The sequence below is a fragment of the Coturnix japonica genome, chromosome Z, assembly GCF_001577835.2.
Source record: "Coturnix japonica isolate 7356 chromosome Z, Coturnix japonica 2.1, whole genome shotgun sequence".
Taxonomy (NCBI): Eukaryota; Metazoa; Chordata; class Aves; order Galliformes; family Phasianidae; genus Coturnix; species Coturnix japonica.
Genome location: NC_029547.1, coordinates 36,024,725 through 36,043,284, shown reverse-complemented (window position 1 = coordinate 36,043,284; position 18,560 = coordinate 36,024,725). Strand labels below are relative to the sequence as shown.

Here is an 18,560-nt window from a genome sequence, read left to right as displayed (position 1 = left end):
ACCATGACTTCCACATCATTAGCTATTCTCCAGAGCAAGTCAGATGAGCTAGACATTTGGTAAGCTGGTCATCCAGGCATTATCTTCTCTGTCAACTTCATTCTCTCAGAATAAAAAGAAATAAACTAAGCAGAAGGGAGAGGAAGAAATTGTGCAATTTTTTTTTCTTTCGATTAGTTGGGGCTTGGGATGTGGGGTTTTTTTTGTTTGGTTCTGTTTTATTTTACTTTGTTTTATGTGAGTGCTAGGTTTCCATAACAGTTTCACAGCAGTAAGAGAGTTTCAAACAGAATAACATAATAATGCTTATCTCCAAATCTTCAGTATCGCTGTTAACTATATGTGAGTGTTTCTGAGAAGCCTTAGAATTTGTAAATGTTCTTTAAAGGCATTTCAAATATACATGGTCATACAGTTATTAAGTTTTCTTCTTGAAGTAAGTTTTAGAGCAACAATGAAAAGTGTTAAAAATACAGCCCTCCCTCCATAACTCCCCCTCGTTCCCCTTGGTCTAAGGCTCTCTAGTGTTGATGATGCTTATTAGAGCTGAATAGTATGCTTTTTGACCAACTGCTTCTGCAGCAGAAATCTCATTTCAGTGTGGAGATTTTTTGCTTACTGGAAAAAATCCTTGTACAAATGCTTTTGGCTGTAGTCAGAAGTGGTACTTGAATATCAGCATGTTCTTTTGTTGATCAAAACATCCTCCTGAACAGTTCAGCTAGTGTTAGCAGGAGATGTGCTAAGGCTCTTAACTGAAATATGAACCTAGTTGTGGTTTTTTTGTTTGTTTGGTTTGGTTTGGGTTTTTTTTGTTTGTTTGATTGTTTTGTCACCAAAGCATTTTTTTTATTTTTTTTTCATGAGAATGAAAAACTGAAAGTTTTCCATTGCAGTCCTTCCCCTCAAAGTTAGAAACCAGCTGGTAGGCATCTTTACCTCTCTGTTGTGCTTTTGCTGACCACAAAGCAAACATTTTGTGGATCATACACCTTTTGGATAGAATAAAGTGTGTCTCAAATTTTTAGTTCTTTCTAGAAAAGAGCAGTTTGTATTCTGAGAGTATTGACTGTGAACATATTATTTATACATGCTTTAGTTACACAGGGACTGTGGAAAACAGCAGCAATGAACAGAAAATGTTTATGTTTCTGAACAGTTTATACCGTGCACTTACAGTATAATAGCAGCATGGAAGGTGCCTTTACCAGTTTGTGTGCCCAGTGAAAGAAAAATCCTACTTCCCATTTTTGATACCACATATGTCTTCAAGGATTTTGCTGCCTCCTATGATCTGTATTAACCTCTGATTTCTGCTTTGCCTTTCCAGCACTGGCTTGAGCCCAGCAAGTCTATCTTCAAGCAAATGAAATGTAAGTGTTGAGAGCTTGTGTTTTTAATCTGTTTTGAAGTGCTCAAAGGTTTTTCTGTGCTTCTGTGCAGTATCTTAGAGTGCATTTTATTTATATTCTGTTGAAGGAAGGCCTTTCGTGGCCTATCTAGAGTTTCCCTAAATCCTTATTTCACTGTTTCTTCACAACTCTGCACACCAAGAGCTTTCCCCGGTTGTACAGGATGGGAGCCGTAGGACAGCTGACATTTGTGGAGGGGCAGATCTAGTGAGGAGAAGACTTGTATGCTCTGGCTCTCTATTTCCGTCAACTTAGTCAACTTAGATTATGAAATGAAAGTGGCTTTTCTCACAGACATCTTTGTAGGCAATTGCTTTGCTTTTTAAGTATGCATACTTGAAGGGAATATTTTATTTGGGAGAATGCTTACTTTAAAACAGAATGAATCTGAAAATATTGTCAAATATGTAAAAAGAAACAAACTAAAACTCCTAGGTGTTAGGTGGATTGAATTCTTCCACTAATGTGTGTACATGTGCATATACATGAACATGCATACACCTAGGTTATTCACTGTATTATGGTTCACAGTGTATAGTGCATGATGTTTAGGTAGCAGGAGTGCTGTGCTCTGTGCATAGCAACATGTTCAGGAGCTCTGCCAACAGATGGACTGACAGTGTATTGATCTATTCAGACCAGCTCTGTCTGCATGTAGATGTTGCCTAGATGTGATTGATGGTGGTTAATAAATTCTGTAGATGTTGTGATGTGGTGGACTCATCAGAGGGCCTGTGTGTCTTTTGTGGTAGAATGCTAATCAAAACTCTGAGGACTGAAAACAAAATGTGTAGAGAGAAGCAAAATAATTGCAGCTAATATGAATTTATTACTTTGGATAGTGATAGGCCTCAACAACAACAGCAAAAAGAATTAGAGGCCAACAGAGGTGTTTTGTTATCATCCTATGATTTAGGACATAAATAGAATTAAACGTGCAGTTGGCTTTTCATGAGCAACTTTAGTTTAATACTAGTGTAGCTAAATTTTATTTTTTGTCATAGATGAAGGGATTTGAGCTTCTACATTAATGCCTTAAGGAACCAAAACAAGTATATTTGGATATCTAGTATAGATGCGTAGAATAGAATCCATGTATATTATAGATAAATATATCTCTCTCTCCTACAGGTTTCAAGAATGTTTTTGTACATCAGGAATTCATTTTTCTAAAAATATACCGCATTAGTATAGAATGCTAGACAATTTCTAAAGGTGCGCAAGTTTAATCTGTATTTTGTTTAAAAATACTCAGTTTGCTATGACACTATTTAGACTCAGAAGCTACTTTATAGATCACCAGTGTTGATTTAAAAAGTGTCACAGTCTCAAGTGACTCAAATAAGGATTGAAATTAGTAGCAGGTGGAAAGCATGGAAACTGAAGTGATGAAGTGACTGTAATAGAACATTCGTTATGTGTATCTGACCGTGTATCTGAAAAGCAGAACGCTTTTCACAATGTGTATATCAGATGGAGGTTTCCTTGCCTTTCTTTCCATCAAGGAATTCAGAAAACAGTGAAATGATGTGTTTTTTATGAACAGCAACTCATTTCCTTTGATGCAAGAGTAGTCTTTATATAATACTAATGATTTAAAATATTCCAAATTCAGTTGAATACTTGGATTTACATATGATTGCCAGGTATTTGGATACGTGCAACAAAGACAGAGAAATGCTGCGTTCTTAATCTCAGCTACCATTTGTGGGAGACTTCATTTTCCCCCACACAATAGCAGGTTTTTCAGTGTATTGTTTTGTCATAATGTGATACTTAAATCCTAAGTCTGTGCCTCAGCCATTTTAACTGCTAGTTTTGCTTGAGAGAAAAATTTATTCTCTGAGAAGTGTTGTAAATGACTGTCGGTTTTGTTTGTACTGTTTGTAACACATTGACTGCTACATGTAAGTGACAGTAAGCACTCTGCTTTTGTTAGAAGTTCTCCATGAAGCTACATAAGATACATCTCTGTGGTTCTAGGTAAAGCCCTTCTTAATACAGTTTTTATGTTCTTTTGTGTGTTTTACGTTTATTTTACTGTTATTCTCCCCTGGATGCTGGCAGTAAAGTTCCTCTCTATTTGGCCAGCTTCTAATGTTTTTGTACTTATTTTATATCTAGAAGTGCCCCAGTTTAAGTTTTATTGGTCACTTGAGCAGTAATATTCACAAAGAACAGTTTTGTCATCCACTCTCTTCTCCCTCTTTTCCCCAATTCATTTTCAAGTTTATTTATATTATAATAATGCAACTATCCTGTAACCAGTTTTGTGAGAAATAGCTATGTTTTATTCTTGATGGAATAGTGGAAAAGAATCCATCCTCCTGCTAAGTGTTCAAAATACACACTTTTCCTCCTGTTTTACATCTCAGATGATCTGAGAGAGTAGTGCAGAAAAGACATTCTACTGTATCATGCAAGTGGAGTGTGCCAAGAGACTTTAATTTCCTTCAACTCCTGTGCTATCATTAAATGGACAAATAGCTGAAATGAACTAGGGGAAGAAGAATGCAGGTGTAGAAATGGACTGTGCAGATCTTTCTCACAGATTCTTAAACAGACTAATTTCCCATGGGCTTTTCCATACCTCAGTACAAATCTGGAAGAAAAAAAAAAAAAAAAAAAAAAGAGTTTAGCCAAATATGAGGTTTGTAAATACATGTACAGTGAAAGAAGGAAGTTTCATGTGAATCTTGATGCCTGAGTTTCCTGTGTTCTTTGTCGTTGATTCCATGAGGAATTAACAACAGAATTTGAAGAATTACCATAATTGGCTGATGAAAATCCCACTTGCCTAGTGTTCCACCATGACTAATTAAATGTGACGGGGCTCCACAGCTGGAAGTCTGTGACAGATCAGCTATCTCTTACACATAAAATAAAATCACACAGTAGTGGTCTACCTTAAACATGCTTAGGCACTTATGTGAATAAACATCTGATTTACTTAGTAAGGAAAGAGATACACGAGATCAGCAGCATATGTGGCATGTGTCCTGTGGTTCTCCAGAGGTCCTTCTGCAGTGGTAGTGAACATGAAGGTAGCTGGAGTATATATATCTATATATATTATTAAAAATAAATGCTAAATGTTGGTGAGGTAATGTAGTTCAGAAAATCTACAACATCAAAGAAGGATACAGGACGTTTTCTGCTATATTGCATCCTGAAGTTTATGAAGATATCTTAAACAAGTGCTTTTGGTACCTGTCTAAACTCCATGTTTAATAGAAAAAACAAGAACATTAAAAAAATGCTGCCAATACAGATCTCTGCAGAAGTTAGTATTTATGCTAATTGAAAAGCATGTTGTTAAAAAAGAGGGATCAAACACTTCTAGAAATTACATCAAGATTTTTACTCTATATTTAAAAATATTTTTTCTCTGTTTTCTGCCAGTGTAAAAATGTAATTTTTCTTAGGTTTATCATTCCTGTATATAGGTGGCCTTGCTTAAAAATAGATGCACTGAGTTCCCTGTTGCACTTCCGTCTTTGTTTCACTCAGGGTGTTGGAGGTTTGATTTTTGACTAAGAGTTTAATGAACATTGGATAGTCTCTTAGTTAAAGGCAGTCACAATCTTAAAGATATAAAATTTGTTGCCACAAAAACCTTGTATTCTGTGTGTGCAAGTTCTTTCATGCGGCAAAGCAGTGGAAGATTTCAGCATTTGTCATAATTAAAGTAGGTTTATTCTTGCTTTGCCTTCATCTTTTATATATTGTTAATATGTAATCAGGCAAATTGAAATGGATTTTACAGTCAGTACTGTTCTAAGTGATAAAATCCATTGCGAATCTTTTTTAGTAAGAAAGGAAAGCCCGCAGTGGTAGGATGTTCTGACATACCCTTGAGCATTTCCCTACACTAGCTACTCCTTATCTGATAGATAAAGGACCAATTGGAGAGAAAAGGCTTAGAGCTATTACAACTGATTTTATTCAGACTAGTTCAATGCTGAAGAGATGTTCTTCTGAAAATTGAGTTCGGTTTTGGGAAGGTTTGTTATTGTTAGTGTATCCACTTGAGTAAGAGTTAGAAAGCAATTTTAATTTCAAGGAATTGAGAATTGTTGAGTTTGACAATCTTTTTCTGAGCTGATTCAATCAACTGACTATCTTGTTTTTCAGGACAAGAAAATACAGAATGAAGGAATGTGAAGTTGTGGTTCTCCACTGCTTTAAAATCTATAAGACAAAGTCCTTTCTAAATGTTTGCATATCTCCATATTGTTTTTTGTAGGAACACAATGATATATTTTAAGCTGAAGTTGGAGAAGAAGATGTATGGTTGTGCATGTTTTCTCCCTCCCTCTTGCTTCAAATGTTTGTGGTGGTTTATTTTCTAATTGAGGAAAAGGGCCCGGAAAAGAAAATCTTCTTTCCTTCTGTAGGTGGACAGTGCCTTGTTGTAAGACTTCTGGAGATTAATGGAATGCGTGGTGTCATATTCTTTCCAATATTTCAAATTGCAGTTTGGGATTGTGCTGTTTGTGTTTGTTGCAGAAAAAAAGGACATCTATTTAGCAGGCAGCAGTAGCCTTGTTTTGTATTACTTGCTGCTTTCCTCAGGAGGAGACTAGGAAAAGGTTTCAAGTTGCTTCGAACTGCCTTGCCCAGACTCCTGTGCATTCTGAGTGTTTAAATAAGCTTCTATTGAATGCTATTGTGCTACAAGGGCAATGTTTCTGTTATAAACTTAGCCATTGACTGGTTGTGAGCTTTCTTTGCTCTGATACTCTTTGCACAGGGAAGAGGCATTATTGCTCTTCCATGGCTGCCACATATTACCAGAGTTTGGCTCTTTTGCCATAACTCTCTTTTCTTTGTCACAGACAAAGTTTCATGTCACTCACTGATGTAAAAAATATGCTGAAAGCTTTAGGGTCTTCTGTAAGCTTTTACTATCTAGGGCCTTTCTGCATCCCCATTTCAAGCAGAAACAAATTCTGTAACAGGTCACTTGAGTTTTTTTCCTACTGAGGAGGAGTTTTTCTTAACTATCTCTTCTGTTTTCTAAGTGGAAGCGTATTCTGAAAATGCAAAATTTTGTCCCTTGATTAGTTGTGAGAATCCTATTAATAAGAGACAGACCATTTACAATGACAAACATTATCTTTCACTTTGTCCAGGAAATGTGACTCCTTCATTTTCCTTCATGGGATTTAGTTTTCCACAACAGGGCAGGAAGGACATAGACAATGTTGAATGTTGTACAGAAAATTTCCAATCCCTTTAAGATAATTCTGCCATCACACAGGAGATGAAAAAGCCCACAGAAGCCTTCATCCCTATGCTCTCTCATGAGATTACCTGCAGACCTGCCAGTTACTGTGGCTTGTGTGACAGTGCTGTAGTTTTCTCTCTATGTCATTTAGTTTTGGAATATGTGGGATTTTCCTTCTTATTTCTAACTTAAATCTAAAAAAAAACAAACCATGAATGTTATTAGGCTACAGATAGTTCTGAGGGATTTCTCTACTGTGCCTGATTTAAGCCCTCAATGTGGTTTTCACACTTCTCCTAACATGATATTTGCAACAAGCCTTGTTCATTAGAGTAATGGTCTTTTATTTGCTTTCACCCCCTTTCGTAATCACCAAATCACCAACTTTGGGTTAGATAGTATCTTGAGTGCTGTCAAAGATGCAACAGTAGGATATAAAGCTCTGTTCATTAACGTAGAGCTGAGAGAGAGATTGCTGAAGTTAAATCTTTTCTGTTACTATAATTTTATTTCTTTTTTTCTTCCCTCTTCCCTTCTCCCTTTTTCTTTCCTGCCCCCCCCCCCCCCCCCCCTTCACCTCCCCCCCTTTTTTTTCTTTTCTAAGCGTAAGTGTATTTAAGACCCATGGCTGATGTGATAGAAGTAGATAATGGAGTCTTACTAAGTGCTGTAAACAGAAACAATTCATTCTCTAACTTCCTTATCTAAACTGATTTAATTTTCCTTCTATTTTTGTTGTCTTAGCATTATCATTACCAATACCACTACCATAACAATAATTCATAACATCTTCATACCTTATTGTAACGAGATAGAAATGCTGCCTGTTTTTAAATTGCCAAAAGAAAAAGAAAACACACAAAGAAAAATAAAAATAATGAGCAGTCCAAATGTTGTGGGTTTTTTGTACTACTTACAAGGTGCAAAACCACGTATAAATTGATTTGCACAGACTGCTTGTATTTTGCACATGCTTTCGCCTTTGTCATTTGCTCTTTTGTTTTAATGTGCATTTATAGTATGTTTTGTTTTGTTTTTTCCTTTTTTTCCTTTTTTTTTTTTCTTGCGTGATTCTTCAGAGCTAACCTTCACATGGGCTTCTTTGTAGGTCTCTTGGAGGCCACTTCTTCAGAGTGGCTAAGGCAATGTAATTTGCTACTGTTCTCATGATTTTTCTTTATAATGTTTCAGCTCATCCACCATATACCATGTGCTTTAGAGTGAAATTCTACCCTCATGAACCCTTGAAGATTAAAGAAGAGCTCACCAGGTATTATTTTGATCTGTGCATTTAATGTGAATTCTTTTACAAGTTTAGAATAAGACAGCTTGTTGGGTAGACTGGAGTTCTCATTGTGCTGAAATGCACTATTTGCATTATTGGTAATACTTTTTTTTTGTTGTTTATTGTATACCTGGGGACTTGTAAAACATAGCTTAAAGGGACTTTTCCTAACATACAGAGAAGTAGCGATGCTGTTAGAGAACTTTCAGAAAGAGAAGCAGTGATCAATATTATTCTAAGTTTTCTGCATGGAAGGATTTTGGATTGGAATGAGTTACTTTTTGTTTCTTAGGTTTTCTTTTGTTTGTGTCTGAAACAATATTTCAGTTTAATTCAGTAACATTTCTCTTTCAACAGGAACATGGAATGTCTTTCTTTTTTTTCCTTCTGTTTTTTGCAATGGAAGTGTCTGTCATTAGAACCAGAAACCCTACAGTATTTTTAAACTATGGATGAACTTTTTATAGAAAACTGAGGTAGAATATGGATATATTTACATTTTAAAAGTATAGCTATGTTGGAAGTTCTGTTGCATATACTGGAATTTTCCAGTGCTTTGGAATCACATCTGTGCAACAGTTCTATTGTACTTCGTGAATGGGATTTCTGTCCTTTCTTCTAGCCTTTGTAAATATTCTGTGGCTCTGGATATTTTTCAAGGGAATAATGTAGCAGCTTTTTTGATCTCTGCACCAACTGTGCAGGACCTTACATCTCCCTTACCACATCAGTAGTCAGCAGGTCACACCACTAACAGCACAATGGAGCACTTGTTGCCTTGAGATCTTCATTGATACTTTTGCCAATCCTTGCAAATTCTTGCACTCACAAGTCACTTTTGTATGGGAGTGAACCCATTATCCTTGATGTCACAGTTAAGGTTTCAGGAACAGCTTGCATTCTCCCAGATAGCTAGTTTACAATTTGTATAGAGCAGCTAAAACATCCTGTTAAATATTACAACTATTTGTCTCTAATCATGTACTGAAACTGTTTAGCTGAGGGAACAGGTTGTAAACAAGGAAGTCAAGGAATTTTCAGTGTTTGCTAATGTGTGCCTCTGAATGAATTTGAGACATAGTTTAAACATTCTAGGAAGTGGAAGATCTTTCTCATTGGAGACCTCTAATTAATTTATTCTCTGTTAACTTCTTGGATGCTTACTTAGGAGAAGTTTCATCAAAACAAAAAGCACTTCGAATTAGCTCAGTGATGTAAACTGTGCCGTCAGTATGTTTCAGTATTCAACTAGAATAGTTTAAAAACCAATTTGAAGTCTAGCTGTTGTTTGAAAAATATTCTTTGATCTTTTGTTAGCAGTATTACTAGGAAGGTACTAGCTTGCCTTAAAACAGAGAAATAATCTTTTTTCTTCATATGTTCACCTATTGTACATGATGCATTTGTCTATCTGATCAGCTTTCTAGTTTCCTGCTGTTGCTGTTCAGAAAGCTTTGCTTGTTGCCTGCCCAGGTCTCTTACACAATAACAAGGTATGGGAAGTGCTCATGAAAAGAGCATGTAAAGTATAAAGTCCTGTAACTTGCTCTGAGAGTTTGCTTCATTGATTAAAGAAGGAGGTCAAATTAAAGATAATGCTCTAAATTGATTGGAGTTGGGTTTTTTTTGTTTTGTTTTGGTTTTTGTTTTGTTTTTTTAAATCTTAATTACAAGGACAAGTGAAATACAAGAAGAATGACGATTAATATTTGAAAGGGGGTAGTTATGAAACCTGCATGGCTGATGGTTTTTTTTTGGTGGCTAGGCCACCATTTTAATTTTGTGACCTCTGCCCTGATCACGTGTTCTTTGCAGTGTCTGCTTAAGATGATCTGAAAATAAATTAATAATATTGCCACTCTTTGACTTAAAGGCTGATGTATGTTATAACTGTACTTATGGTCATAAGTCCATATCATAAAATTGTACATTTGCATTTCTCATTCTGTTCATGCCTAAATGTATCACAGTGCTGTTCTCTTGCTGAGTAGAAATCTGATGTTTGCCACAGTCCTCACTTAGGTGAGGAAATTAAAAGACAGTGGGACTTATCCTACCACATTTTCATATTACTGTTTTATCCAGAGTATTAACTAACCCTGTCCAAATCCCCCACGTGAATTACTGTAAGTGTAGTGTTTGTAAAAAGAGTAAATCTTTAATGTAGTATCTCAGAGACATCAGGGAGAGTACAGCTGGTTAAAAGAGCAATATTTGGTATAAAAATCATGTGTTTGGCACATGGAATTGTGTGTATGGATAAAGTGTATAATTTCTGTGAAAATAGTATAAAGAGAAATAGTTTCAGACATTTCTAGTGTGAAGAAAATTGAGTATTCTCCAACTCAGATTAGTGCTGTCCTACCTTGGGTAGGCTGGACTGTATTCCTTGATGTATTCTTTTGTTTTACAATAGGAGATGTGCTTAGAAAATTAAACTAGCTGAAGTCACTTCTCTGTCTGCAATATTATAGAAGAGAATCTCAAAGTGTGTGTGCGTCACATATTCGGAGACTGAGAATGCCCTGGGCAAAGCATTGAACCATGCACTTGCCTGTCATTACACTTAGTTCCACTGTTCAGGACATGAGTGAATACTGTCAGTCACATTATACCATCCCACTTGCTTTCTTTCATCTTCTCTCTTTTTAATTAATGATAACTTCAATGCTTTTGAAATAAAATCAGTGCCTGCTGCTGGATGTTAAAGCACTTTGAGGTAAAGCCATGCTAAATAAGAAGTTCTGTGAACTTCAAATACAGTTTCAACGTATTCCTGGAGACTGAAGCTCTACGTGATCCTCAATCGCTGTGTACTCTGCAGTTGGTTAATACTACAGTTGAGTGTGCTTCTGAATTTAATTTCAGGTGCATTGGAGGTTCAGCAGATTGCAGTGCAAACAGCAAATGTAGATTTTTTAGTAGTTTGTGTAATCTTTTGAATAGTGAGAAATGCTTGATCATAGTGTGAGGAGCAGGGAGTCTCTGCCCCGTGGACAAACTTTCTGATTGACTTTTGTCTCAGGCAGTATCTGGAGGACATCAGAGTTCTCTAAATGGTACATCTGTAGTTTTTGTACAGATGATCCAGCAGTCTTATGGGCAATATAGAGTCAGAACAAAGTACTTCAGATTTTGAAAAACACATTTAACTGACTTCATTTAACATCCCTAACAGAGAGTAATATCTACTGTTTTTTAATTAGGCAATAGCAATATAACAAGCAGGCCCTCATATCTTGCTTGTTTCCTGCCACACATACCTGTAAAACACAGGTTCAACTCATTAAATCAGCATCTACTCTGCAGTCTCTTTTTTGACTTATATTACACGGGACTTGGTAGAGGACTCAATACATAGACTTTTAGTTTCTCTTTACTCTTTATTTCCCATCTCTTCATCTTTTATTGCACTGCATGTCAGTTGGTTTTGAATACAGCATGGTAGTCTTGATGGAGAGAGCATCCTGTGTTCACTATAAGGGTTAAGATTATTCTTCTGGCTTGATTGGGGCTTGTGTGCCCCGGTGGCGCAGTGGTTAAAGACGCCGCCTTGCAACACTGGGGCGCGGAGTTCGAATCCCCCGAATCCCCCCTGTGGCGCAAGTGGTAGAAGTGCTGCTCTGCTACACAGAGGCTCGAATCCCGGGGGCTGGACTCGATGATCTCTAAGGTCCCTTCCAACCCGCATGAGACTATGATACTATGATACTATGACATGCAAAAAGCTAAAATTGCTGTGAAAGAAAGTTGTAAATACAGAGGCCATTTAATTCTCTGTACAAACAGCATCCCAGTGCTCTTTCTGTAAAGAACAGATGTTTTTGCTCTGTGCCTCTCTTCACTATTTTTTGATACAGTTCAGAGTCTTGGGAGAGTCCACAGCTGTGTAAGCATGAGATGTTGCACGTGAACAAATTGCGAACAGTCAAGGGAGTGTGAACAGATGGATCCATCGCACATGGGCACAGATTTTTACTGTTTACTTCTTTTCAGTGTTCTTGTTTGGGTAATAAATAAATCAGTGGGTTTTTTTTTCTTTCTTATGTAATAAAGCAGCCCAGGGCCTCATGCCTTCTTATCTCCAAATCCCTACATTATACTGTGTATGCATAATTAAAATGAGAAAATATGAAGTCATTTGAGGTCCCAAAGGATTGATCTAAAATGCTACAGATAATACTGTATCAACAGTAATCCATTATTATTGTAGAAAAAACAGGTCATGGGTTAGTAGCTAGTGGAAATAACCAAAGATGGATTATTGCAACTAGCTGTCATCAGGCACTTTTTTCCTAATCCATGTTTCCTAATCCAAGAAGCAGCTCTTCAATTACTAGGCTGTCATAAAACAGTGTAATAGGTACTTGGTACAAGAGAAGCAGATGACAAGTGCTTAATGGAAATCATACCAAATAGCAAAGACTGTGGGAATGTAAACATGGCAAATTAAAGAGCCCTGCATGAGCTAGAGTAACTGAAGAAGAGTAGTACAGCTGTGTGCATGCAGGGCTTAACTAGCCTTGTTGCAATCAGCTATACTTGATGCTGCTTTTTGCTGGAAAAGCCTGGTACTTCTCCCTCCAAAAGTGGGGAGCTAGTTGAGGCCAGTAATGCTCCTGTAGTATTTGAGTATCAAACTACATATTTGCAAGATTAAAATATACAATAAACTAATCCTTTCAAAAATCAGCTAATATTGGGTAGACCCATTTTGTGGAAAGCTGTTCCTGATAAAATTTAAGAGTAACTCTAATGCTCTGAGTGCCCTTCTAATCTATTCTGAAGTTATGTAATGGTAGCTATTCCAAAGCTTCTGCAAGTCCGCTTGTCTTTTTTGGCTTTCTGGTGTCCTATTGTCAGTTATCAAATGAGTTTATGGCTTTAATAGTGTTAGACTTTAAGTCAAGTACCATAGACTTAAAATTGAATGAGTTCTTAGTAAGAGCTTGCAGCTAGCATTCAGGGTGGAAAAAATCAACAAAAAAATTAATCCAGTAGAGTTCTGGATTTTTTGGTGAAGCTCATGCCTATGGGTGAAGGAGAGATGGGAGGTTTTGAGATCCTCTTCTGTCACTCAGGGAAGTGCAAGAGAACTAAGAAGATGCAGTTCTGTTTCAGAAGCCTATAGGGAAGAATCTCTTCCTGTGCTGTGTTGAGGCTTTTATTTATCTACTATTCAAAGCAAATAGACTGTTGCTTCCCATTCCTTGTTCTTTAATTGTTTCCCGTGTAACCTGTGTTGTAGGCTGCTGGCTGAACAGTAATGTTTCATACTTTTTCCTTTCCTAAAGAAAGACCAGATTAGAATCAGATGGTAGTCATTATTTTTTTATTATTATTTTTATTTATTTATTAATAGTAAGTGATACTATTGATTGAGACCTTCTCTTTTTTACCATCCAGGAATGGTGCTGAATTCTCAGCATTAGAACAACTTTCCTCGTAGCATGCCTAAAAAGGTAGTAATTCTTCCTAGAGATGCTTGTTAATGGACAAGGCAGCTAAGCACTGTCATGGTTTTACCATGTTTGGTTATTGGTATTCCACATCATAACATCATGTAGTTCAATGTGAGTTAAAGAGTTAATGCTCTACATCCAGGTACCTGTCGCAGAAGAGAAGAACTACTACATTCCCCAGAGGTCTGTTTGCTGCTCTGTTGTCATTTCTGCTCAGGGGGAACAGGTAAAAGACCTTGGTAGCTCACCTGATTTCCCTTTTTTTTCCAATCATCTGGCTTGTCTCTGCTGTGGGTGCCATCACACCTTAACATTAGAATAAAGCCTTCAGTTTTCAGACACTCTCATTTAATTTAATCTATTAGCTACAATTCTAATCATATTGTATTTAATTGTATTATAGCGTGTTATCTTGCATTCTGATTTTATTTAGTAAACTAGTCTGCTTCTACTCAGATCTTTGCCACTGTTTTGTTTTAGGCCCATCTTTTTCCCCTTTCCCCTTTCCGGGGTGTGGATTCATGGGTATCTCCACCATGCTAGTCACAGAACTGGACCAAATCAGCCTGTAAGCTAGTGACAGATACTTACAGAAATAAATTAGCAAGGTAGCTTTTGCTACTTTTGCTGTTAGATATTTGGTTCATACAACTGTCCTTTTCTGAATAAAAGGGATAGATGATATTTCTCATGTCTGAACGCAAGGGTCACGCTTTTAAGTCATGATGACTATGTCCCTAGTTCCTGATTTCTCTACTTGGATCTGGCTTATGGCTGATTAGATGAATTGAAAGGGCAGCTGCTGTACATTGCTGTGATGTGCGTATATGAATATAATCTGAGTATTTTGAGAGTGTTTTGAACAAAAGTCATTTCTTTCCATAGAAACAAGAATGCAAAGTTCATGATCTTTTTCTACCTGTAAAAATTCATTTACATTAGGTATATTCAGTTGTGCTATTAGGAATTTTAACAATTGCATTCCCTCCTGTTCATTTTAACAACATTTTCTGGAGCTGTTACTTGCTCATTTGCTTTGTTGTTGTTGTTGTTATTATTATTATTATTGTTGTTGTTGTTGTTGTTGTTGTTGTTGTTATTATTTTTGACAAGGTAGCACTGTTTGTCTTGACAGCCTTTTGTGCCAGTTCACTCCTTGTTGTGTAAGGTACTTTCTTTCAAATGCGTAAAACAATCCTCTGATTGCACTGATGTCTCTGAGCTCTGTTACTGGAGGATCTGGTGATTATCAGCTCTTCATTCACCTTTCCCACTGTCTTCATGCCAGAGAAGCTCTATCCTCTCACTTATTTTAGTTGTCCTCTTTATTAAAATAAGCTGTGTCCTCTGTAAGATGCATAGAGTAGAGGTAGGTACAACATTTAAGGTGTGGTTACACCAAGACTTAAAGAAACAGCAGAATGTCCTTGTGTCTGGGTATTTTTCTCAATGACTATTTGTGCTGAGTCCGGGAGCTATCTGTCAGCTGTTTTTAATAAACATGGAATCGAATGATAGTTTTATTTAAGCTATCAAAATACTTCACAAATATTTGTAACTAGGCAAATAATACATTTCCTTAGAGAATATGTATTTTTACTATTAGCCTTACTATCTAGGTGGAATTTTAAAGCAAATAACAGCTATCTCTAACTCTATCTCTAGCTATAATTGTAGTATTAGATACTGGCATGTAGTAATTAGTGCTTAGGTTAGATCAATATACTTTGTCCGGAAACTAGACTTCAAGCAGCATAACTGATACCATCAACTGTAGAAGACAGGATGCAAAATTATTGTCCAGGCTAGTGTACATAAAGAGCTCATAGATTCTGCCGTGTGAGGAGAGCACCCAGTCCAGGAATACTGTAAACAAAGCCTTTGCACTCTGCTGCTCTGCACCTGAGTATTCAGTGTAGCTTGGGAAAGAGATAACAGTCAAAGCCAGACACTGCTGAGACAAGATTTTTTGAAACTTTGTGGTGTCTCTCAAGACAACCATCTCTACTGGTGACAGCACTGGGTGAAATGCTTGTTATTGTAGTAGAATGAGTGAAGTAACTTAAACACAAGATAAAAAACACAGTGTGGACAATCACAGGTTATAATTGTGGGAAAGCTTTCTCACTTCATTGAATGTCTTAAATAGGTACGTAAACAGGCAACATTTAAAAAGTTGGAAACATAATGTCTGAAAACAAGATTAGTCACTGCTGACCCTCTGTCCACAGAAAGAATTTGGCTTAGAGTTGAGTCGTACTTATTGCAAACAGATAATAGATGGAAATGAGGTTATTGAATGATAGACAGTTGTGAACATAAATGCTAGAAGCATAAGTTTATTGGCTTGGTGATCAGCTTGAGTTCTTAGTCAGGACTATAAATCAGGCTGTAAATTGTGCTAGGGCTTGCAAAAACAGCAGTGGTGGAAGGACACAAGAAGCAGCAAAAACAGATTGAATATGTAAGTTATTTGAATCCGTTAAGTTCAGGCAGTTTTAAATACGTACATAAGCCTTTCTGAAGTAAGTAGTTAGGTATTTGCTGACCTTGGTCATAAATTACTTTACAAGGATTATAGAAAGCATCTGAGACTGAGACAAATTCTTGCAAAGCTTACAACTTTGACTTTCTGTCCAAAGTATGTTTATTGCCTTTCAGGAGAACTCCATAAGGTCTAGGTTTTGTTCTAAACTGTCCTAGCTGCTATACCTGAAGAAGATGATCAGTATCCAATGCAATTTGTTGTGTGGGTGAACTCTGGAAAAAAAAAAAAAAAAAAAGGCATTTATAATCTGCATGGATATTTACATTTTTTCCTGCCCCTCTTCTAAGCTCAAATGCTTTCCTGGTGTCCCAGCCAACAGTTCTTCCAGTCTCTGCTGGGAACTGTGATCTGTGCTGCTTTTCTCCTTTGACTGCTGCCTTCTGTCTTAGAAATGGCTTTTTTTCCAGGGGTGAAACTGTTCTCTGAAAGTGCAGTTTAGACCCCTTTGAGGTGAAAGTTTTTGAAAGATGTCAGGGCACAACTAGTTTTCTTTACCTGGATTTCAATAGTCAGATGCAGGCAACAACACAGTAGCATAGACACTTAGTGGCAAAAAAAATAAAAATAAAAAAAAAAATTTGTATTCTTGTTTTAAAAACCATTAATGTACTGGGAATGTATGTGAAATGAAGTAGGAAGACGGATGAACAATTTAAAAGATCCCAGTTCCCAAACAAGTGAAACATTGCACAAACATAAACCCTTTCATTTATGGGAATATATAAACAGAGCTTCTTCTGCAGACTTGCAAGTGGTAGGGATTTCACATTTTAAAAACAGATGAATAGCATTTATGGACCACTTCTGTGACAGAAGCTAGCCTATGTGATTGCCTGAGTTCAGTTCTGTAGTCCCAGGACTATCACTGGGAAGAAATTAGCTCTGAGGCCCGTGTTCTTTTTCATAAGTTTAAGTCTTATGTGTCTTGTTTTGGCCCCTGCAAAAGTATGGAGAAGATACAACTAGGAGCTGTAAAAAAAGCCACCTCAAAAGCAGTGCAGTCTTTGGTCACAGCCAGTATGGGTTCACAAGAGAAAAGTCCTTTTTAATGAACTCAGTTTCCTTTTAGACAAGATTATTGATGTAGTTCACCAACGGAAGCTGGTTGATGTAATCTTTTTGAATTTCAGCAAAGCTTTTGATGATCTCCTTGTGGACAAAATGTCTGCTTTACAGCTAGACAAAAGCGTAATGTGGTAGGTGAACAATTTGCTGGTGGGTCAGACTCAGTGAGGTTTATAGTGAATGGGATTCCATCAGGCTGATGGAGAATCCCACAATTGTGGGATTCTACTGGGCTTCAGTTTTAGGGCCAGTTCTCTTCAATGTTTTTATAAATGATCTAGATGCAGGACTTGAATGCATACTAAGTAAGTTTGTGAATGACACCAAATTGTGAGGAGCTGCTGTTTATCTTGATCTACAACTGCTGCTCTGAATTTCTTGTATTCCCCCAAGGAGCTGTTTACTCTCGTGAGGTTAGAGAGGCATTGCAGAGAGATCTTGACAGATCAGAAGGCTGAGCAGTCACCAGTGCATGGAATTTAAAGAGTACAGATGCTGAATTCTGCACCACAGATGTTACAGCCCTGGATATATGTACAGAGTATGAGCAGGGAATGTACAGGGAATGAGCAGCCCTGTGGAATGGGGATCTGGGTGTTCTGGCTGACAGCAAGCAGAACATAGCCAGCAGTGTGCCCTGGAAGCCCAAAGGCCCAACCAAAACTAGGGTGCAGCAGGCCCAGCACTGCCAGCGGGCAAGGCGAGGGGCTGTCTGCTCTGCTCTGCTCTGTGCAGCCTCATCTCCAGCTCTGGTTGCCAAAGTAGGAGGAGGATGTGAAGCTAGAAGAGAGCATCCAAAGAAGGTCTGTAAAGATGGTGAAGGGCCTGAGGGCAGGGTGTATGAGTGGCTGAGATGCCTGGCTATGTTCACCCCAGAATCTGAATGAATTTACATTTCAGTGTTTTTCAGTAAACTTTCCTTGCAAATCAAGAATTTTAACTGCATTTTGTTAAGGCCATTGGTTCACCCTGCTGCAAGTGTATTCTCTTTGGATCTATGCACAGTCATGCCGTGCCAAACTATGGAATTGGAACAGAGATTAGCTGCTGAGGGATGACTACAGGGGAGAAACAGATGTTGCAGTAAAGAGCCTTGAAGAGCAAGCTTTCAGCAGTAGTTTGTAATACTTTAGTACAGTGAAGGAATGTGTACACACTGAAAACAAGTTGCTTTTCTTTGTGATCATCCTGTTTTTATGTAGCATTTTATAACAGCCTAAGGACAAGAGTCGAATTTCTCTTGTGTTTTCTGTCTTCACCTAAGCTGCTTGGTACAGAAATTCACGGTACACACAGACCCAAGCAACTTGGATGAAATGTGCCTTACGTCAGTATTATTGGAAAAGCGCATTTTTATTGGCTACACTGTAGCTTAAACTTGGAAAGGACGCCCTGCATCTATGGGCCTGCTGAAGATAAGCAGAATCCACTGACACTGCTAAAACCATAGACCTGTCTTACTTTTCCTGGCCAAAATGACACACATATTGTGTTTTCTCTGGGGTGAAACTGCTATGTGGTGAAGCTGTAAATAGGGATGTGACTGGGGAAGTGGCTG

General features: G+C 37.4%; 1 protein-coding gene across 3 annotated transcripts in view; it reads left to right on the top strand.

The window, feature by feature from the left end:
- The window catches only part of FRMD3 (FERM domain containing 3), a 138,712-nt gene that overhangs the window by 78,371 nt on the left and 41,781 nt on the right, over positions 1 to 18,560 (top strand). For all 3 annotated transcript variants that reach the window (XM_015849240.2, XM_015849239.2, XM_015849238.2), the window contains 2 exons: positions 1,331 to 1,373; positions 7,834 to 7,912. In XM_015849240.2, coding sequence (XP_015704726.1) covers positions 1,367 to 1,373; positions 7,834 to 7,912 — 86 coding nt within the window. In that variant the 5' untranslated portion in view covers positions 1,331 to 1,366. The remainder of the gene's footprint in view (positions 1 to 1,330; positions 1,374 to 7,833; positions 7,913 to 18,560) is intronic.